Below are 23,054 nucleotides of genomic sequence, written 5' to 3'. Positions count from 1 at the left end.
GGCCCAAACCACAGGGTTTCAAATGGTCACTTTGTTCCCAGTCAATGTTGTGGTACAGAATATTAAAAATGGCTTATTGAATATCGATTGTGTACAACGTTATAGTAATAAACAAAAAAGAGCAGTTGTATCATATCCCTCTCACTTCTTCCGTTGTAAGCTCTTCCTGTCCCGGTGCCCTCGGTACCGGGCCTGGATCTTGGTGGCTGCTAGGTTCTTCTCGTCAATGAGCGCCTTGTACTTCTTCTTTGCCAGGTAGCCTCTGCAAACTGACGAGAAATACGACCAACAAAACCGTGAACAACAAATATACGTACACAGATGTGGCCGCTTATGGGGGCGCAGCATTTAAAAGTCAGTTTTCAAGCATGGCTGAAGTCCTGACAAGCAATGCTAGGATGCTAGGGCTAGCCCAGCACTGCCAATGCTCATGTTGATGCATGGCAGTGCAACCTGTGTTGTACAGGGAGGGAATGTTATTGTCCATACCCGCCTGAAACTTGGTAATGAAGGCCTCCAGCTGGGCTTGGCTTTTGGCGCTCACAGCCTTCTTGCGACCTTGATATCCTCGGTAAGCTGAGAAGTTTATAGTAAAAATAATATATATAGAATATAATGCAACATTTTTATTGTTAATAAATAAAAAGAAGGGTTAGTGTAGTTAAAGCAAATAGGACAAATAAATACTAATGCTATAAATAATTCACATTCAATTTATTCATATTAATGTTAGGGGTCAGGCTACGTTTGGTAAAAGACAGTTCAATATAATGGTATTAAAATGGACACAAACTTAATGTGAGCTTCTGTAAGTTGACCCACGGTACTGACCAGACTGCAGGACCAGGGCGCTCTGCTCCCGCTTGGCCAGGATTCTCTGGTACCTCTTGGCCCCCAGCCAGCCCCGGACGCAAGCCTGGACCAGAACGATCCGGTTCGAGGCCCGCTGGACCACCAGGTTTAGGTGTTCCACGTGGAAATATTTGAGGAACACCTAGAGAAACAGGATCCCAAAAATATGAATATAATTCTACATTGACATCTGCATCTAATTCTACATCTACATGATTTACAAAATAAATACATCAAAATGTAGTACGTTATTTTTTGTTGATTTCACTAATTAATACAGTCACATGATTTTAAAAAGTCACTGTCATCTAGAGTGATTAATGATGCCAATTCAGAACATTAGCGTCAGCAACAGGACTAACGAGCTTGTGTCCTGACACCACATGTTGGAGGGGGGGGTCTTTACCTTAGTCTTCCCCATGGCCCAGTTCTCCAGCTTGGCCTTCTCCAGGATGGCAGCGCAGCTCTCTGGAGTGGCGGCTGGCTCTTCGTTGGCACGGAACGCCAGGATGCTGTACCTGAACGAATCAAGAAGAAGCAAAGGATCGGCATTGCATATCAAATTGATATCATATTTGAACATATTTATCGTCATATTTTCAATATAGGCTGTATATACATACAGATATATACATTGTATATATATTTAATATTTACAATGTCATTTGTGTAATATTTGTATAAAAACATAAAGTTATATATAAAGATGTGTAGGGTAGCTAGCTAACATATGCTTTTAAGCAGCCAGTTAGCTAACCTACATTTAAAAGTAGCCGGCTAGCTAACCTCGTGACGAAATTGGCAAAGAGGATTCGGTGGGAGTATCCCTGTCTACGGATCTTGGCAGTTTCCAGAACTCCGGTGTAGCGCAGTTGGACCACGACCTTCTCTTGGTCAAACCTGTGGGCCTGGCGGTCGTTGTTGGGCTTGATACAGCGCACAAAGTGGGGCTGGCCGGACACCATCTTGGAGAGCAGGTCCATCAGAGAGTACTAGAAAAAAAATGTATGGTGGGCTTTTGACAATTTGAGGCTGTGTCATCAAGATTTGCCAAAATCTCATATTTTTAAACTAGCTGCATACTATGTACCATAATGGATTTCTAGCCATTTTCTTTTCACATCCATAACATAGCCATTTACGGGATTGTTCCAGTCTGTCATGGTTTGAAACAGAAACCTAAGTGGCACAAGCTGTAGAGAGTGACATAACTCTTAAAACGAACCCAAAGACACAGCACCCCACTTGGTTTCTGTTATGCTTGTGACAACAGCAGGCTGTATTTGACCAGAGGGGGCACTGTTGCCCCTGTTGGATTTCAGTGAGGTGGATTTCAGTCTTTAACTAAATAATGTCTCACTCTGAAATAGGAGGAGACGGTCTGGGTCCTCATGTTGGTAGTCTCCCTCGGGTGGTGGGTGGCTTCTCCTGAGTCTCCCTGATGACAAGAAAAAACCATTAATACGTTATAAATACTAAATTAATAACAACTAAATAACCCCAACAATAATAACAGAAAAAACGGTTGTATGATTAGTATCATACACGCCTTTATATGTATGATTAAGACTCTTTTGAAAGGAACAATTATAGGGGAACTTAATTCATGAGCTATGGTGCTCGACTATATCAGCCTTAAAGGTAGAGGGTCTGATTCTTGATATGTTCACAGACTACCTGTAGGGCTCTTTGAGCAAGATGCCCTAGGCCTTACCTGCTCGTGACATGAATCTGAATTCACTGTATGTCGCTTTGGATTAAAGCATCTGACAAATAGTAAATTACAGCTAATTATTGCTTCGTAGCAATGTCATTTTTCGATGTAACATGCAGCACAGTTTGTTATTTACGAATGAGGGGTTATCGGTTATGGTTTGGTGGGCGGCCTTTGCCGTTACTTTTGAACAACAAGTATTTCTTCAAATATAACTGGCTATATGTTTTGTCAATGAACTCAACCGTAAATCATCACGTGTCTCGACCAACCAGTTTCTTTGATGATCGTTTGAAAGTGACAATTCACCTTGATGTCTCAGGCCTTATTTCCATTTAGATACTCATACCAGCGTTTGATCAAAGCGTCTGATCTATCAATATGATTTTTTTTTCCCTTAAACCGCCAATCACGGTCTGTGTATGTACCGAGGCGTCGGGGGACTGAGAGAGCAAGCGCTTGTTTTCAGACGTGAGTGTTAATTTCCAAGAAGGCTGCAAAAGAAACGCATAAAATGCATAAACGACAAGAGGTTCAACAGTCACATTGATATTCTAATCTATTCAATTATATTATATTCTACTCTACGCTACTCTACTTTATACACTGCTCTACTCTATTGTACCGTATTCTACTTAATGTAAATTTAAATACTCACCAAATAGGATTAATACTAGTAATAATGACTAACTAAACAATGCTAGATTACAAGTCAAAATGATGCAGCATTATACTTGTAAAACTACAAGTACAGAGGGTTGAATACACTCTTATATACTATGTTTTCTATGCACAACTCTACATGGATTCAAAACACATTTTTCTAGATGTTTATAGGAACTTTGAATTGTTCAAGGGGCTTTCTGCAAGGGTGCTCCTAAATATACAGAATTATGTTAATATATTCACAAACTTCAAATATAAACGCTGATTTCTATTTCACTACTTTCTTTTGCTTTTAGGTGAACAAATTGAGTCCCTGATTCAGCCGTGAGTGCATTGTTGGATTGCGATCATAATTACGGTGCTACAGGCTCTTGATATGGCTCTCTTTGAAGCCAACAAACACAGCTGATTTCTCACACTTGGGTGTCAATATTGAGGATGTCAAAACCTTTCCTTAGCATTTGATTAAGTTAGCTACCCGAAGCTAAAGAAAAGCGGGCAGCATTAGCATAAGAACATTTCTACGACCGAATGAATCCATTAAGAGTGACTGTGCCAAGGTTCAATTAATGTGTTGATTAACACATGAAAGTAACTCCACCACCACTTTGCTTGCTGAAACATTTGCATATCAGGATGTATTTGATGCCTGAAAGGCTACTGCGACCTAGAGTCTTAACTAAGCAGGTTGCTAAGACACTAAACCACATGCTAACAGGTTGTTCCTATCCACACTGCCGATCACGCTAACGATCTGGATTTTCTCCCTAAGTACAATTTATATGGGGGAATATGTAAATGAGAACTGCAAGGGACCAAGGAAAAAGAAGTGCAAGGGACACAAGGCAAGACTGTTGTTACCGTTACCTCATTGTAAAACACAAGCCCCATCTTCATGGAAAACAGAGGTTCAGAAAAGGAGGGAAAGAATAAAAGAAGAATTTCAAGCCTCGACTGGACTAGAATAGACTAGACTATATTCCCGTACCACATGTTCTGTGTTTACCTTGGCATTTTTTGTTAAAGTTGTGGGTAGGTTATACTTGCATTGAATACGTAGTTAACAGCTAAAAAGTAAGTAAAATCACAACGCAATCTTACAACATACAAACTCTATAGAAAATCGTACTAACAAACAAATAAGCTGGCGACGAGGAAGAAAAGACGAGCGGTGTGTTTAGGAGCCAAACGGTAGTTATCAGTATGAGCTAGGGTCATAGACACACAGCCACACAGTTCTGGGATCAACGCCCACAGCCTCATTGTAGGTGTGCTTGAGCAGGATACGTTGGAGGAAACAGCCAATCGTATCACAGGGCTCAGAGCAGTGGGCCCACCTTGGTGAAGTTCATGGTGCGGTTCGGGGTCCGGGGCGCTTGCATCAGGAGAGCACCTTTCCCCTTGGTGTGGGCCAGGTTTCCTAGTAAACAAACACAACCACACACAAGATGGATGACAATCAGCATACACAAATTCATGTAAACGATCAACAACATTGTGCTCGTGAGTCACCGTGGGTGAAGTTGAAGATTTAGACATATGCAAATATAGTACTCTACTAATCCCAGTTTCGGGAGTCACATCAGTCCAGGAGTACAGTCGTAGAAATTATAAAGAGAAAAGACATTTAACATGGGCACATGCTAAAGTCATTACAATCGTAAAAATGTTCGTACAAGATTGTGTTTCTATAAATGTAGTTAGTGAGTGCGCGATGGCACCTGTTTTGGTGAGGGGGTGGGTGACCAGTTTGCTGATGAGCAGGTTCTCTGAAGACCGAAGGAGCAGAACGATGTCCGCAGGCAGCATGTCGCGGTTCTTAGCCAGGAACCCGCTGGCGTTGTAGATCACCTGGGAGGGCAAAGGTCAACAAAAACAATGCAACCATTACAAAACATCCCCCCCATACATGTTCACCCAATACCCTTCGACATCCTGCGCATGCACAATTTTGAATAAAAGAGCGAGAGCAAGAAAGAGAGAAAGAGCAAGATAGAGCGAGAGAGCAAGATAGAGCGAGAGAGCGAGAGAGAGACAGAGAGACAGACAAACAGACAGAGAGATAGAGACAGGCAAGGAGACAAACAACAGACAGACAGGTCATACATAGGATACAATGACATACATACAGACAGAGAAAGGCAGGCAGGCAGACAGAGGGACAGTCTCGCAGCCGGACAGACAAGTAGACAGACATACAGGTAGCTGGACAGATAAATCACCTTTCCGGCATAGTGGTTGATCCCGAAGCCGAGGTCCACCCTCATGGGTCTCCAGAAGTGTTTGGATTTCAGATTAACTTCAAATTTCTCTACAAAGCAGGGAGTCAGAGAGTTACACACACAGGGCTAACTGGTCTCTGGTTGGGGGTCCTACCCACGAGGGTCTGGTCTCTGGTTAGGGATAATACTACGAGGTTCTGGTCTCTGGTTGGGGGTCCTACCCACGAGGGTCTGGTCTCTGGTTGGGGGTCCTACCCACGAGGGTCTGGTCTCTGGTTGGGGGTCCTACCCACGAGGGTCTGGTCTCTGGTTGGGGGTCCTACCCACGAGGGTCTGGTCTCTGGTTGGGGGTCCTACCCACGAGGGTCTGGTCTCTGGTTGGGGGTCCTACCCACGAGGGTCTGGTCGCTGGTTAGGGATAATACTACGAGGTTCTGGTCTCTGGTTGGGGGTCCTACCCACGAGGGTCTGGTCTCTGGTTGGGGGTCCTACCCACGAGGGTCTGGTCTCTGGTTAGGGGTCCTACCCACGAGGGTCTGGTCTGAGTTGTGGCATTACTCAGTAGGGTCTGGTATGAGGCATGGTGGTTGGTCTGGGGGTTGTCTTACCTACAACAGTCTGCTATGTGGCCTAGTGGGGGGTCGGTGGCCTGGTGGAGGTCTTACCTACGAGGGTCTGGTCGGTGGCCTGGTGGGGGTCTTACCTACGAGGGTCTGGTCAGTGGCCTGGTGGGGGTCTTACCGACGAGGGTCTGGTCAGTGGCCTGGTGGGGGTCTTACCGACGAGGGTCTGGTCGGTGGCCTGGTGGGGGTCTTACCTACGAGGGTCTGGTCAGTGGCCTGGTGGGGGTCTTACCGACGAGGGTCTGGTCGGTGGCCTGGTGGGGGTCTTACCGACGAGGGTCTAGTCTCTGGTTGGGGGTCTTACCGACGAGGGTCTGGTCGCTGGCCTGGTGGGGGTCTTACCGACGAGGGTCTGGTCGGTGGCCTGGTGGGGGTCTTACCGACGAGGGTCTGGTCGGTGGCCTGGTGGGGGTCTTACCGACGAGGGTCTGGTCGGTGGCCTGGGGGAAGCGGCTCTCCTCGTCCAGCAGGGACAGCATGCCCATGGGCTTCTGGAGGAACATGTCCAGCAGGGGCCGGTTGTCTTCGTACTCGATCATCCGCACGTCCACCTCCTCGTTCAGGTACTCGTCCTGGGGTTAGAGTTGGGGGGGGTATTGGGTGAAGGCAAAGGATCTTAAATTCCATCCTGCGTTATACATCGTATTTAGCACCGATTTTATTGAGTATTTGAACATGTCTGTAAGAGGTGTTCTTGCTTTTCTTCAACAGAGAGCGAGTTTATTGTTTCGCTTCTGATTCTTATTCTATACTTGTTGTTGCTTGTAGCACGTTTCTTGATAATGTCGAAGTAAAGGAGCAGGAAAGAATATGATTTATAGCCAGTGGACAGAACCGTCGGCAAAAACAGCACAGGCCAAAGTTAAAGTAGGACACGAACACACACACACACACATACGTACATACACACACACACACATGCACACACACACACGCACACATACACACAAGCACACACGCACACGCACATACACAAACACACAGACAAGCACACACACACACACACACACACACACGCACACGCACACACACAGAGCCTCATACTTTTCCGTGAGGTATGCTGACCACATGAGGCTAACAGAAGCTGAAGGTCTTCCTCTGAGTCAGCACCATTACGGGTCAGAGGAAAACGCAACATGAAACAAACAGCAAAACGGATCTCCCTGACCCATGAAACACTTTAACAGCGCTGAACAAAAACCCTAGACCCACGACCCATAGAGCGTTATGAACACACCGTTTGATACAGATCCACAGGCATAATAACATTAACACCCCCAAACCACATCAATTAATCACGTTGTAATCTCGGGACAAGCAGGCGTGATTAGGAGTCTAACGTTATCCATATCGTCTGCATAGACACTTCAACATCCTCGCATAAACGAGATGATTACATGATTCGGCATAATTGTCTGCAAAGGACTACCGGAGAATTGTAGAGAACTTTCGAGAGGTTTCATAAAATCTTGAGGAGTTCCGCAACCCTCTCTCCCGAAGGTTCGAAAGGGCCGCGCCCACTTCCCCTGCAGCAACAACATGAAGCCCAACCCGTCACCGAGAGTTAATAGGCTGTCTATGCAGTCATGCTTTACATTATTCTCCTCCCGCTCCCATCCAATCATGACTTATGATGTCTCTCCGCCGTCAGATTGCTCATGGATGGACGACAGCGGCAGCGCCCCCCCCAGAGCCCGACCCCGCTACTGTATTCCTGGGCAGGGAGCCAGACGGGTCCGGGAGGGAGCTGCCCGCCGACTGTCTCCAGCTCCTAATTGACCCTCATTGCCGAGTGATATATCGTGCTGTAGCGCGTGGGCGGGGACCCCGTCGTTTAACATCACAACCAAGGGGCCCCTGAGGGCCCCCCAGAAGAGGGCCAGGGCCAAATGGACCCGTGAGACCATGGCACTCCGCGCCGGCCCCCTTAATGCTACCCCGTGAATAAAAAACGACGGACGATGTAGTCTGACCCCTGCACTCTCTTAAAGACGCCGCAAGACAGGCGATGGATACGTTGTCGCCGTTCATACAGGAATTGGAATTGTGAAGCGGTGTCACTATGGTGATATTTACATTCGTCTGCTTGACTTGGACTTTTTTTTGCCTGTATGTGGTTTTGGATAAGCGTATCTGCTGAGCACCTACGTAGTAATAAGATGAATGAATGACTGTGAATGGGTGAGCAGCGAGGCAGGAGGTCCCAACCTGCTCCCAGGTGAAGATGTGCTGGTTGAAGTAGAACTGGATCTGCTCGTTGGCGATGTTGATGCACAGCTGCTCGAAGGAGTTCCTCTTGAAGTTCTCGAAGCCGAAGATGTCAAGGATCCCGATGTTGAGGCTGTTGTCCCCCTCGCTGGTGGGTGGGGGGGGTGTGGAGGGGTGGAGATGTGGAGGGATGGAGTGGTGGAGGAATGGTGGAGGTGTACGGGGAGGGGGGTTATTGATCAGACATATTCACGTTGTTAATCAGTGCACTGATTAACAACGATAAGGTAGATACACAAGAAGACCAAGCTATTATTTCACCGAGTCAATTCAGCAATTGTGCATTTGTTAAATCACAACCGCTTAAATCCAGTGTAACCGCGTGTCAACCAGTCACAACCAGTTGGAACCCGGTCAGTTAAAAAAGTTCTGAAAAGTTCTGAAGGGCCCCTATTTTGCCACCGGGTTGTGTGGGTGTTCAACCACCAAAAGCCATTTCAAATGGCGGATGGTGTCCCCACCCAGATGTTTGATGGATCGACCGTCTTCACCTCATCACCCCCCTGGTGCTGGTGGCCCCCGGCCCCTCTGAAACGCCCCAAAGACCCCTGGACATAAGTGAGGTCCGGCCGCTCACCCGAGGGGCTCGTTGGTGTTGAGCAGGGCGTTGATGCGGTTGACGATCCAGCTGAAGAGGCGTCCGTACAGCGCCTTGCCCATGGCGTCCCGCACCTCCGTGGCCTTCTCCACCGTGTTGGGTCGCACGATGGTCTCGCCGCGCGCCACCACGCAGTGCGACGTCAGCGCCTCCTGCAGCTCGTCGCAGCGGATGCACAGCAGCAACGCCACTGGGGGGGGTCAAAGGTCGAAGGTCAGCATTCGTCGTAGCATAGAACTGTCATGTGTTTGACATGGGCTCGTTGAGATATGATGAAGGTTATGGATTTGTCCTCGTTTCGAAGCCCTCAACCACACAACGGATAGATCCCATAATGAAAGAGGGGTGTGTCTGATTCGTCCGCTCACCGTTTTCCAGAACGGGAATGTTTGAGATCTCACTCTTGTCCGTTTGGTGTTCCGACGCCACGGCGGCAAACTCCAGGTCGCCGGAGATGAGGATGGCGGCCAGGGTGCTGTAAACACTGCCCAGCTCCTGACACATGGAAACACTTGGTTATCGATTTGATTTCTCAAATCTTTTATTGAGGGATTCATGATTATAGATAAAACCGATTATTCTGTACTCTATATATAACCTTGCAAATCTCTGTGTTAGTTTATCCTCAGCAAAGACGGTTTAAGAATTAAACAAGCTACGTTGACTCCACCAGTTTATTTCTGAAATGTATATATTTTCATTTTCACATGCTAAACTTCAACAAGTCACCTCAACTGTTTAACAGTTATTTCTCGTGAGAGCTAGCCAACCACAAGCGTATGGACGGAAGCACACCTCCATCTTAACTAGCCGCTTGTCACTATATTAATGGGCAGCGACTGTTTGAACACCGGTGCTCATCATCAATTCAGTCGTCCATTAGCGATGCACTCCTGAAACGCTTTGTGACTTCCACACGTCAGGAAGACGGAGAGCCGGTCCTGTCCACGGCGCAGAGGGATGTCTGGATAAGTGTTATCGACGAGCGGATCCCAGAGGCGTGCGGATCCTGAACCCTCATTAGCATCCGCTATGCTAACGGCTAGTTAGCATCGCACAGCTGTAGCACCGGGCAATATGGAATGTTCAGCAAATGTTCATCTTTTTTGTATTTTTTATATTAAACTGTATATTATATAATTTGATAACACTTTAATTAATTCCTTTAGGATTTGTGTGTGAGATATATGTGTATATGTTTTTATTTTTTTGTTGCATGATTGAGTGTGTGTTTTTGTGTGTTTGCACATTAATGTGTGTGTGTGTGTGTGTGTGTGTGTGTGTGTGTGTGTGTGTGTGTGTGTGTGTATGTGCTTCTGTGCATTTGTGTAAGGGTTTCTGGGAGTGTCTGGTTCTATCTGTTTTCCACTACCGATCAAGGTTACACCGTGCGTTCCTGGGTGCACACAGTTGGGCCCTTGAGCCCATAATGAAACACAGCCTTCCCTACCTCTAGGGTGAATCCGATGACTTTGAAACACTGCTCCACTGCATCAAACTGCTCCTTGTAAGAGGCATTGCTGACGATGTCAGGTCCTAATTTAACATGCTCGTTGAACAGATACCTGCAGGACACAGGCAAGCAGAATGCCCAAATAAGGTCAAGTCCAAATAACGTCTCAGGAAGGTCATTATGAGTAGGAAATCATGTTCTTTCAGGGGAAGGTGGTGTTCGCTGAAACCTACTTGGGTGTTTTGCTGTCGGAGAGCTTGTAGTGGGCAAGCTTTCTTCTTTCCGCCAGCCCCGCGTACATGTAGTAAAATATGTGGAAGTTTCTTTCTCCTCTGAAACAAATACAGATAGTTATGCATTAAGAATAGATACTAGATACAAATTTACATATATTTATTTGATTAATTAATGTCTTCAACTAAATAATCTATATTTTTAAAGTTTCTCCCCGATAATAATTATCAAGAGGAATAATGTAGCTGCTATTAAATTATGGGAAAAAACGCAACTGCATGAAATTCCAAATGTTGGGATGCATGAAAGCTCTTTGTTATTAACATTTTTGAACAAAAATGTAAGATTTCTCAGTGGAGAGTAGCGTAGTGCTACAGGGTGAGCAATCTGTGATCACACAGGAAATAAGCTCCGCCCTTCACTTGACCCTTCATCCTCCTCCCCAGACGAACAGAGATAAAAGAAGATAGATGGACCAGACGGGAGTCTTAAGACAAATACTAGCTCTACCCTGGAGAGAGAGAGAGAGAGAGAGAGCGTATTCCAGCAGGATCAGAACATATCCCTGGTGAGATTGTTTTCCTGCTGAGAGGACTACAGTCCAGGAGCGATGACCTCATCATCTCCGTGTGAATGAATAGAATGAAGAGCCGGCTTAACACCACCTTGAGGTGTGGGAAGGACGGACAGTCAGACAGACAGAGAGAGACAGATAGGTAAACAGAGGGACAGAGGCCATCAAACCGACCGACAGACAGACAGACAAACAGACAGACGGTTCTCACGCGGCCTGATGGATGACCCTGGACTTCTCCAGCAGGTACTCTGAGATCTTGGCCCCCACCACCGTGCCCCTGCTGGTGAACCTCATCTCCAGGTACTTCCCGAAGCGGCTGGAGTTATCGTTGATGGCGGTGGTGGCGTTGCCGAACGCCTCCACCAGGCTGTTGACCAGCAGGATCTTCTCCTGCAGCTCCCGGTTATTGGCCTAAATACAAAACGGAGGTTGGCGGAAATCGAGTGGGCATGACGGTATGTTGTTTTGTGTTGTTTGTGTTTGGGATGGGCCTCTGTTCCTTTATGGACGGGTAGAAAGAGAGAAGGAAAGACGTCTAGCGTAGGGCCGCGTGTCAGAATCAAACCTGAGGTGTGTTGTCTATAAGGTTAGTAGCGCACTATAATCAACGATTATTTTGCAAGGCAAATCTACAGGGTCTGACCTTCCCTCCTTGCTCCCTTCCATCCTTGCTTCCTCAGACAGATAAAGGCTGCTTGTTTGATGAGCTTGTTGACTTGCTAGTTAAAACATCCATCCGAAGTAGCTTAACATACTAGAGACTTATGCTATGGGATGTGTGTGTGTGTGTGTCTGTGTGTGTGTGTGTGTGTGTGTGTGTGTGTGTGTGTGTGTAGGGGGTGGGGGGGGGCGGCGTAAGGGACAGTAGCTGAGTCGCCTCACCTTCCCCAGAAAGGTGAGCTGCTGGACCAACAGGTGAGCGCTCTCCGTCTTGCCGGCGCCGCTCTCGCCGCTGATCACGATACACTTTGACACGGGCGCCATGACGACAGAGTTAAACAGGAACACAGACAAGCACAGGGCATCGGTGACGCTTAATCAGTCGACTCGATCTCTGTGGCCGCTCTCTGTCTGTGCTGTGTTCTGATTGGTTCCATTTTAATTGACGTCGGATGTGAGTGGTCAGTGGGGATGTATGACGAATATGTGTTGGGATTCATTTAAGCCAATCGGATAACAGATAATACTGGTAACTTGAACACTGACAGTTAATATGTCAGTATACTAAAATAATATACTACTGTACTAATACTACAGACCTAAAATATGTTTATTTTAAGTCTATAGTATTAAAATACAACAATAGTAAGTGTATCAACCATTTACTTGTTATTACTATATCTTTGTTTCTTCCTCCAGCATTGAATCAAACAGCAGAGATCTTGCTTTCATATTTAAAAAAAAAAGTACTAACAATGACCTAATATTGTTAATAACATAATAAGCAGAAAAATATGTTGAAGCACGGCGTTACCTGGTCCGTGCTGTCGGACACCCCGGACTGGTAGGCGATGTCAGCGACGGCGAAGATGTGTGGAGGGTTGGCCTTGCGTTCGGCCCCTAGGTACTTCTTAGAGTACTGGGAGTATCAAATAGTTATCGTAAGATAGGTAAAATACTGCACAGAGTGGATAACACAGGTACTCCCCAGTGGGTCAGCGGGAGACCTTCAGAAATAAAAAACTCATTAACAGTGTTCTGTCCTCCCTGACTGGCAGGGCATCGGTGTGACGCCAGCTAGCGTAGCTCGCGGGCTGGGTACTGTGCGTGGGAGCGGTTGGGGAGTGTGGAAGTAAGATTCTTGTAAACAAAGAGAGTTTATTGTATTAGTTATAGGATGTGATGTTATTGATGACATTCTTGAAATCACATCAGCATTGATCAGCATTGACTACAAATATGTCCTGTAGTTTTGAGATATCAGCGAGTTAAAATGTTTCACATTGCGACTTCTTAAAACATGTAACAATTCTTTGGTTGCACTCTGTAATTAAGCGTGTGATTAAAGAGCCAATATTATAACAATGCAGCTACCATTATTAGTCTATTAACTGTTTCAATGATGTTCTGTTTGTTTACTTAGGTATGAAGGGAACATTGAAATGAACTGCTTAAAAATCACAGCACAATATTAATATAACTGAAAAGGGAAAAACACATTCCATCAAGCATGGAAGTGTGTGTGTGTGTGTGTGTGTGTGTGTGTGTGTGCATGTGCCTGCGTGTGTGTGTGTATGTGTGTATATGTGTTTGTCTGGCTAATGAGATGCGGTGGGCTGCTCTCAGGGTTACTGACCATAACAACACATACACATGCACACTCACACACACCCACACACACACACACACACAAACACACAAAGAAACAGAAATGCACACATAAACACAGACAAACAGGGACACACAAACACCCATTCACACACATACACATGCACACATATACACATGTACAGACAGACAGACAGACAGACACACACACACACACACACACTTATTTTGCCTTCTTGAATGGCCATAAAGTCATGTGGAGCAAAAATCAAAATCATTTGTTTGCGATGCAATTTAAAAAACAAATAGAGGAGAACGACACGAGGAAAGTGTCTCTCTCAAACAACCCTCCCCTCCCCCCCCAAGCCTCGACTCACCTCAGGGGTGTAGATGTCCATGGGGTGGAAAGGGTTGACGGCGATGAGGATGTCCCCCACACAGGTGTAGATCTGGTCCTTGGCATAGCGGCCCTGCAGGTTGTCTGCCACCGTGTTCTGGAGGTCACAGGGGTCAACACGCGCCGGTTTAGTCCCCTCTCACTATTCATTCGTTGACTCGTTCATTCGTGAATCAATTCATTCAAGTGTCTATGTATTCATGTCTTTATTCATTGATTTATTATTCTTTCTTTCTCTCTCCATCCTCTGTAATTTCTTCTTCTGTTTAATTCATTTCTTTCTCTCTCTGTCCTCCCTCCGTTCATTATTTTCCCTCTGTCCTCTCTCCTTCATTCCTCCTTTTGTTATTTTCTTCCTTCCTTTTTTGCTCTTCTTCCTTCCTTCTGTCCTTTTTCCCTCCCTTCCCCAGTTTCCTTTTTCATTCATTCTTCTCTCCTCTCCTTCCTTCCATCCTTCCTTCTTTAAAAAAGTGATTCATCTGAATGGATGCTTATCAACAACAATAAGATTGTAATCTTCCCCCGCGTCTGGAAAACAACAAAGGATGATGATGATTACGCTGATAGGTTCTCACCTAATCTAATGTTATGAACATAGTCATCAGAACCAAAAGGCTCTTTTGTCTGATGATTAAATCTGCTAAATGAACACTCCTGTGAGGGCGCTAACACTGACGTTTGGTCCGTGAAGTCACGATTCATCCTTCTCCTTCCTCCTTCCTTTGCCATCCATCCATCCTTCCTTCCTTCCTCCCTCCAATATTTTCCATCCTCCTTTTCCTTCCTCCATCCTCCCTTCCTTTCCATCTCTACTTTCTACCTTCCTCACTCCCTCCCTTCTGTTCAGCCTTCTCTCCCTGAGTCCTCCTTTTCCACCTTCCTATCTTCTATTCTTCAGTGACAGCTCGAGTTTGTCCAGGCTGTCCATCATCGCTGGTGCAGAAAAAAAGCGATTATTAATGTGCTAAACCTCATCTAAGGCCATAAATACATTCATTAAAACAAACAGGTCTATTCCAGTCTGACTCTATCTGCTGAGCTAAATGTAGGCCTCCCTCGGAGAACCAGTAATGTCCCGGTGATGTCATGATTCATTTTCCCGCTCTTTCAAGGCCCAGACGCTTTATCATCCCCAACTGACAGTCCGCCCCTCACATCATGAAGAATGGCTGGAAATTTCCGTTGGTTACTGAGGCGGTTAGGATCGATCAATATGTCAGTGGAGCGGTTGGCGTTGATGAATATCTCTAAATGACATTTGGACCAACATCAACAATGCCCCTGTCATCTTCTTGTTTTCTATGTTAAAAAAAAATTGGTCAAGCTTACACTTTGACCGGATATAATATAGCTCATAAGATACTCTATTAGCATACTCTTATCAAATTAACCTAAGCTACTCAACTGATACTTCCACTCCTTATTTGTCATAGAAACCAAAGTCAAGGTCTAACCGTCTAATAGCCAGATTAACGACGGCTGGCTTTGAAGGTCTCTCACCTCATCCAGAACTTCGAGGGTGGCTAGGTCGTCTACCTCCACGTCTGTGAAGGAATTCATGTTGCTGCCTTTCTTTGTGTGGATACGCTCATGTCTAAGAAACAAAGTGAGAAGAATATTAAAAGAAGCCCTCACATTTAATCAGCCGAGGACCCAAGGATTCACTCACATATTAACCCCCAAGCTATGGAAATGTGTGAACTGGTAGGCCGGCTATTGAAATATATAAGGAGATGATAAAAAGAAATGTGAGTCTGTCATTGGGATGACAAACTTTTTAAAGATTTAACTGTGTCTGGTTTATAACAGTTCATTATACTTGACAACAGTTAATAGGATTATGGTAATTTCACATTGAACGATCACAATAAACCAGTTGGATTTGTGTTAAAGGAAAATCATCACAAATACAAATCATAGCTCACATGTTTCCAGTGAGATGAAGAGGAAGTTGGAATGAGTTACGACACAAATGACAACAACTAGAGGAGAACAACAAGAGGAAACTGTCCAGGTGGGATGACATCACAGCTACGAAGAGGGCTCTGATTGGTCTAAAAGGACTTGGTTAGCTGGGATGGTTAGCAACTAAGTAAGTGGGCTGACGATGGGTTGGGGGTCATCTGTTACCTGTCGTTTTGCTCTGCGGCTCTGACTGCCTTTCCATGATGGCTTAAATAACACAAAATGACGTTAGCGTGGCGCTAGGTTAGCTTGCGTTTGGTAAAGCCTACTGTTTAACTGCTTCTGTACTGTGTGGATTATGGGGCCAATTAGGTTGGTGCAACAACAGGGATTATTGGTTCCTTGCTTTTGTTTGGTTTGAGGGAAAATCAATGCAGTTTCATGCATAACATCCAGCTGGGAGAAACGTCTGGGTTTGTTTCTAAATGTAGGCCCAGATTCCAGGACACAAGGATGTATTTCATTAGTGAGTGTCCCCAAAATAGACAAAGATCATGCTTGATCTTTGTAAGCGCTGAATGCTCCTGATTGCTTTAGTCCTTTAGATTCTACATTTGCATTAAAGTATAATATAGTGAATCCAGACATATGTCATAAGGGAGCAGGTAGCTGGTTAGGCGGATTCCTGTTGTGGACCTTGGTGAATCGAACCTAGTAGCTCTCTCCTGAACGTGTACACCGCCACAACCTCACTTCCCTGTCCGAGGTTAAAGTGAATTCAATAGGAGACATGTATGACGTCTCCAGTCTAGAAACACAACTTGGAATCGGCAACAGTCGGAGAAAGAATTGGTTATTAATACATAAAATACCAGCAGAAACCATTAATGAAGTGTGTTTAGGAGGATCTACCTTGTTTTCTCAATGTTTCCAAGCTGCTGGTTGAGGTCGATGTGTTCCATCAAATGCTTCTGCAGGACCTTCTCTTTACCTCGGATCTGCTGAAGGAAAACATGCTGGAGAAGGTCCAGAACATTGGGTCGCAGCTCAAAGTCCTTAATCAGGCATCTGGACGACAGACAAGGAAGGACAGAAAGAAAACATTTTTTGCTGAACTTTCTTCTAATCAAGTAGTGTGTCATCATTGTTTTGTTTATTTCTACAGATGACACACATTTGTGGGCAATACACATCCCCACACATGTGCACACACCAGACTCACTTGCAGATGAAGTCATTGAAGATGCCTGTCCACAGTTCTGGCTGATGCAGAGTCGGAGGAGGGTTTCTGAGAGGGGAGAGAAGATAAGAAGGGAAGGAAAGGCGATTGGATTGGACCGGCCGGCCCCAGAGAACGGACAGATCCAAGACAGCGCTCTCAGGAGAATACAGCCAGAACAATCCTTGCCAGAACGTATCGCTCTGTTCCTATTCTTCGGGGAGTTGCCGTGAAAGTTTTTCTTCAGACACAAAATTAACCGCCATTGACTGTGTGACAGTGATAGATCCACTGTTTGGGGGGGGGTTATGCGGGGCTGTCTCTTGTACACTACCTCCCTTTATATTAGCATGGGACCATCCATGAAGGGAGTGGACACTGGGAGCCTGTCCAAGGCTGCCCAAAACGTTTGAACTTTTTCACTCTATAGCCAATACACTGGCTAGCCAGATCATTTATTTATAGATAGAATTAAGTATTGTATCATATACTCAAAATATCCCGCTAGGAGGAGTATTTAGTTATTTCACACCATAGTCAAATTTGTGCCTGGCTAGGTAGAACATTTAACCATCCTAAACTATAGCCAAAGTTTCTCTGGTTAGCCAAAACAATTTTAAATGTTCAAGCAATCAAAGTCACTCCAAACTCATTCTGGCTAGGGAGAGCATGCAGCTATCTCAAGACAACCAAACCTTCTCTAGCTAGCCAAAGCATTTAGCTATTTCATTGCCAAACTCTGGCTAGTGATGGCGCTAAGCAACTCAATCGAGTCGACCCAGAGGTGGGAGTGAGAGCCAGGGGTAACAAGGCCCCGTGGCTGAGACATGCTAACACGCTAGCGCTAATAAGCTCTAATGCCCCATCCTGTTAAAATACCTTTTTACAAGAGAGAATCTCGGAGTGGGATGATGTGAGCAGGTCGATACCCGCTTGCTAATGCGCAAGTAGGGCCTATTTACCAGCCCCGGGCTGTGACAGCCATTAATTGGAGCCGCCAAGAGAGTGTGCGTCGCTCTTTTATCACAGAGAATAACCGCTAAGGAGGAGGCCGTTTAAACACAGCCTTGTTCCGGCTAATGCGTTGACTTTTTAAGAGTCAGGGTTTGTTTGATCTGCCCAGGAGAAGAGGGGAGAGGAAGGGGATGGGGAGGAAACGAGAAGAGACGGGAGGAGAGGTGAGGCGAAGAGAGGAAACACGAGGAGAGGAGAAGAGAGAGGATATGAGGAGAGGAGAGGAGAGGAGACATGAGGAGAGGAGACATGAGGAGGGGAGAGGAGACATGAGGAGATGAGAGGAGAGGAGACGTGAGAGGAAATATGAGGAGAGGAAAGGAGAAGAGAAGAGAAGAGAGGAGGGGAGAGGAGAGGAGAGATGAGGAGAGGAGAGGAGATATGAGGAGGGGAAAGGAGACACGAGGAAAGGAGAGGAGAGGAGAAGAGAGGAGACATGAGGAGGGGAGAGGAAAGGAGAGGAGAGGAGAAGAGAGGAGACATGAGGATAGGAGAGATGAGGAGAGGAGAAGAAAGGGAAGAGAGGAGAAGAGAGGAGAGGAGAGGAGACATGAGGAGAGGAGAAGAAAGGGAGGAGAGTAGGTAGGGCAGAGAGGACAGGAGGCACTTATATTTGCAGTCCACATACAAAACAGGCTCAATCTTTACCGAAGCTGCTCTGCTTGTGTGTTTAGAAAAGCCCTGTAGTCTCTAGCTAGCTCCTCAGCGTGTTTGATAACATTTACATTGGATTTCAAATCTACAAACTTAGATTAGTTAATAATTACATTACACTGTGTGTGTGTGAGAGAGAGAGAGAGAGAGAGAGAGAGAGAGAGAGAGAGAGAGAGAGAGAACCAAGATTCAACCAGATTCAAACCACGGAGCGGTGTGACATTGGGGCCTAGATTGAAGAATGTGGACGATGCGAACACTGAGAGAGAGAGTTAGAGAGAGAGAGAGAGAGAGAGAGAGAGAGAGAGAGAGCACGAGAGAGCGTGAGAGAGAGAGAGAGTGAGAGAGAGATGCTGGGAGCATCCATCAGGTTGAATGCGACAAAGCTCTGGGACAGATTGTGGTTCAGTACCCTCAGGCTACCTCACAGGACAGCTAACACAACCTCTGGCCTTAACACCCACAGTGTGTTTGTGTGCGTATTTATTTGTGTATGTGTGTGTGTGTGTGTGTGTGTGTGTATGTACATGTGTGTGTGTGCGTGTTTGCATGTGCATGTGTGAGAGAATAAGAGAGACAAAGACAGAAAGCAAGAGAATAACAAAACTGTCGAAGGTTACTGATGGACACAGTGCTTTCTGTCCGTGCATGCATCCACCCAGACGGGGGCGTGGTTGTGTGTGTGTGTGTGTGTGTGTGTGTGTGCATGTGTGTGGGCATGCACACGTAATCGCGAAACGCCGCTGTTGCATTGAGCTAACAGCCGCGATGAGCACTCAGGCCTCAGACCAGAAGAAGGTAAACAATTACTGTTCACCTTCACAGCCTCCATCCACCCAGACGGGGGTGAGCAGAGAGGCTGCCTGCACCGGCCTCGTCCCCCACCCAGGAGAGCCAGAGCACGGGGAGATGCGTCACGCCAAGCCCCTGGCAGAGGAGAGCACCAGAGAGCCACGCTCTCAGATTGGAAAGACTGCACTTTGTCAGCCGAAGGCTCTCTGCCCCAGATAGGCTTGGAGAAGGAGATAGAGGGGGGGAGGGGGGCAGCGAGGGAGAATTGGGGGTGAGAGACGGCTGGGGATAGTGAGAGAGAGAGGGCGGTGATGACATCGAGGGGAGGGGGGGAGAGAAGGAGGGTGAGATAGAGGATGAGAGGGGGGATGGGGAGGGATTGGGTGAGAGGGAGAGAATGGGGCAGGGGAGACAAAGAAGGCGGTAGAGGGAGGGAGAGAGAGGGAGAGAGAGAGTGGGCGAATCAGCCCTATTGAGTTGCAGATTGAAAATGGTTCTTTTAGATTAGTATTGGATGTTGTTTTTTGTATCACCGCCAGGCCCCCAGCCTGAATAGACCTTTGTACAGGGAACACGCTTCCAGCCAAGTGGCCTGCGCTCTGCATGGAAATTAAACGATGAATTAACAGTTCTTCTTTTTAACCGGGGAGATGTGGGCTTTCCCTGAGGAAGGGCAGTGTGATTTATAAACCGTCTTGACAAGCTCCTCGTCTGTGTTGCTTAACACAATCATTACAGACGCTCACAGCTTGTCGGCAGCAACAAACAGCCACAATAATAGGGCACAAGCGTATGATAATCTGTTCACTCTGGCATCCTTCTATGAGATGAGTGTTTACCAGTTAATCCCTCAGGGTATGCGGGACAATTTGATACACAGCATACAGAAATATACAGAAACAAGGACTGGATTAGGGGTACTCCCAAAGAAAGTTGGGAATCATGGATATGGATACCCTAACTGCCCCAAACAAGCTGGCTGCTGGCTTGCTTGGTTGAGACCAGCGTCTGGGTAAAAACGTGGGAATGTGAGCTGCTGATTGCGTAGCGCTTTGAGTGGCCATAGTAAAACACAGGTAAGTAGAACGCAATGTAGGTGCAGTCCGGTCATTGCAGAACTGTTGGGATGATTGCCAAACCTTTTTGGTTACAGTTCAACTCTTTTTGGGGTATTTTTTTCGGGTACTTGAGTATTTTTGAGAGGTTACCTGGTTTTGTGGGAGGGTCCCTTGGTATTTTGGGGCAGGGTAACTGGGTATTTTTGGGGTACTTTAATATTAAGGGGAGGGTACCTGGTTACTTTGGGAGGGGGTCGCTGGGTATTTTGGGGGAGGGTCCCTGGGTATTTTGAGGGAGGGTCCCTGGGTATTTTTCTGGGGGCATACCTGGGTATTTTGAAGAGTGCTCTCATTGGGTGGAGGTCTGAGAGGGGCGGGTCTCCATCTCCCAGCTCGATGGCGGTGATGCCAAGAGACCACACGTCACAGCGGGCGTCGTAGGTAGTGTCTAACTGCTGCTCACATGCGATGACCTGCAACACACACACACACACACACATATACACACTATATCACCTGCAACACACACATACATATAGACACTCTTAGCCCTGCAACAAAAACACATACATATGCACAATCGATCACCTGCAACACAACAGACAAACTCACACACACACACATCCATATACACACTCTTTCACCTGCGACAAACACATCCATATACACACTGTATCATCAGCACACACACATACATACTGTATACACACTCTATCACCTGCAACATACACACATACATATACACAATTTATCACCTGCAACACACACACATACATATACACACTCTGTCACCTGCAAAAAACACACATACATATACACATCCAATCACCTGGAGCACACAGACACACTGCATACTGTAGTCACATTTCATTCTTTAATAAAAGCTTTTCTAAGCATTTCTGAAATACACAGACTGCAGAGATTTGATAGATTGAAATAAGTATGTAGTCCCATGAATATTTCCAATAATAACAATACATGTTCAACCTTATACAAGGGGAGACTTTCAAAGCTTTATAGTAACAAGGAAAAATCCAACAGGATTCATTTGTAGAAACCTGTGAATATTGGTAACGTGATAGCTTATTATTCAACTCAACTTAATTGATAAAGTTGTTATCTAATGGAACATATCCAACGGTTAAAACTCGGCATCTTAACAACCTTACCTACAGCCTGAAAAATCACGATCAATCCACACGAGGACAATGCTATCTATCGCAACCTGGAACCAGCGTTTGCCGGTTCAGCATCAAAGAAAGCGTTCTTCCTTCGGTGTTCATGATGCATAATCAATTATTTCCCAGCGAACATCCAAAAACTTCTGAACCTGAATCCTCAAACTCAGAGACTCCACCTCGACGAAACGCCTCTTCATGATGGAGGTCAACGCGAGTCAAATGTCATTTAAATCTCCGACTCCCACATGCATCTGGGAGGACAGAGTGAAATAGACTACATCCATTTGTCCATCATGCAAACCTTATGTAAAGGACCTCTAATTTGCCTCCTTATGCTCTCAAATATACTTTTCTTATTGGATTCAAGGATTTTACGAGGGCACCTGGGGCCACTTTAGGACTTAAGTGGCGTAGACGCAAGCGCAGGGGATCTCGGTTCTCTGCTGGGTTTAAGTGAGTTAGATCTTCAACCTTTCAATAGTTGGCAGGGTTTTTCCTGTCTACTTGACCTGTGCGACCCAGTGTATCTGTATTGTTCAGTGGGGGTCTGGGTGTGTTTCGTGGAGGGGTCCTACCTCTGGAGCCATCCAGAACGGGGTTCCCACCGAGGTGTTCCTCCTCAGCCTGGTGTTGGTCAGCTGGGCCGATACACCTGCGGACGCACAGAGCATTGATAATAAAAACGACGACGTCATCGACCACAATGGTGTGGTGTTTCATTACATTGAGACGTTTGGCAGAAGATTCAAATCCAAAAGGACTGGTGATACAACACGGCCGGGAGCAGCCAATAGTATGCGATCAAAGTCAGATAAAGGCAGGCCTGTGTGCGGCGGAGCCTGACGCAGCTCCTAAGCTAGCTGTAGCCAGTGGATCAATGGGGATCAGAGCTGTGCTACCATGACTTCTGACACCCAGCTGACCTGACCTCCAACACACCGGTCAATGCATCCACGTAGAAAGGGTTCATTTTGAAATCCCAGGGAAGGGGAAAAGATGGGGCTTCCCCCAGCCAATACTGTTTTTGACTTTGGCTCGTCATCATGTTTAGGGTAAAGGGGCTGGGTTCCTTCTTGAGGGGTCCCCCTCCTGGGTTCTGGGGGAGTTTTGCCTCGTCCCTTTGGAGGGCTTAGGTTTAGGCGAGGTCTTATAATGTGTTGGCCGAAGCCCCATGAGACCGAAACCGTGATTAAGGGCTGCCCGAAACCAATATGCTTGACCAAGTCGTAGAGGTTCTAGAGACACACAAAACATGTGTTGTGAGAGCTGAAAGAACAGCTTGAGTCAGTTGATGGGATGAGTCTTCAGATGATTCTGAAACAAATGTGTGTAGGTTGAACAACACTCTTTTAATAGTTT

The 23,054-nt window shown here is 46.1% G+C and overlaps 1 protein-coding gene across 1 annotated transcript in view; it reads right to left on the bottom strand.

Moving 5' to 3' along the window:
• Nucleotides 1-23,054, bottom strand: part of myo3a (myosin IIIA) — a 49,381-nt gene that overhangs the window by 6,178 nt on the left and 20,149 nt on the right. The window contains exons 5-31 of the mRNA XM_079754369.1: nucleotides 22,271-22,347; nucleotides 20,842-20,987; nucleotides 17,000-17,065; nucleotides 16,690-16,845; nucleotides 16,003-16,044; nucleotides 15,373-15,466; nucleotides 13,853-13,969; nucleotides 12,682-12,786; nucleotides 12,090-12,173; nucleotides 11,416-11,618; nucleotides 10,630-10,728; nucleotides 10,394-10,508; nucleotides 9,312-9,438; nucleotides 8,923-9,133; nucleotides 8,286-8,433; nucleotides 6,496-6,649; nucleotides 5,455-5,543; nucleotides 4,954-5,083; nucleotides 4,570-4,652; nucleotides 4,100-4,123; nucleotides 2,995-3,060; nucleotides 2,213-2,290; nucleotides 1,639-1,844; nucleotides 1,259-1,370; nucleotides 832-994; nucleotides 490-576; nucleotides 146-269 (exon numbers count right to left, since the gene is read on the bottom strand). Of these exons, the coding sequence (XP_079610495.1) occupies nucleotides 146-269; nucleotides 490-576; nucleotides 832-994; nucleotides 1,259-1,370; nucleotides 1,639-1,844; nucleotides 2,213-2,290; nucleotides 2,995-3,060; nucleotides 4,100-4,123; nucleotides 4,570-4,652; nucleotides 4,954-5,083; nucleotides 5,455-5,543; nucleotides 6,496-6,649; nucleotides 8,286-8,433; nucleotides 8,923-9,133; nucleotides 9,312-9,438; nucleotides 10,394-10,508; nucleotides 10,630-10,728; nucleotides 11,416-11,618; nucleotides 12,090-12,173; nucleotides 12,682-12,786; nucleotides 13,853-13,969; nucleotides 15,373-15,466; nucleotides 16,003-16,044; nucleotides 16,690-16,845; nucleotides 17,000-17,065; nucleotides 20,842-20,987; nucleotides 22,271-22,347 (3,106 nt within the window). The remainder of the gene's footprint in view (nucleotides 1-145; nucleotides 270-489; nucleotides 577-831; nucleotides 995-1,258; nucleotides 1,371-1,638; nucleotides 1,845-2,212; nucleotides 2,291-2,994; nucleotides 3,061-4,099; nucleotides 4,124-4,569; nucleotides 4,653-4,953; nucleotides 5,084-5,454; nucleotides 5,544-6,495; nucleotides 6,650-8,285; nucleotides 8,434-8,922; nucleotides 9,134-9,311; nucleotides 9,439-10,393; nucleotides 10,509-10,629; nucleotides 10,729-11,415; nucleotides 11,619-12,089; nucleotides 12,174-12,681; nucleotides 12,787-13,852; nucleotides 13,970-15,372; nucleotides 15,467-16,002; nucleotides 16,045-16,689; nucleotides 16,846-16,999; nucleotides 17,066-20,841; nucleotides 20,988-22,270; nucleotides 22,348-23,054) is intronic.

The sequence above is a fragment of the Pollachius pollachius genome (genome assembly GCF_949987615.1).
Source record: "Pollachius pollachius genome assembly, chromosome: 17".
In the NCBI taxonomy this organism is placed as follows: domain Eukaryota; kingdom Metazoa; phylum Chordata; class Actinopteri; order Gadiformes; family Gadidae; genus Pollachius; species Pollachius pollachius.
This window is presented reverse-complemented; position numbering and strand designations above follow the sequence as displayed.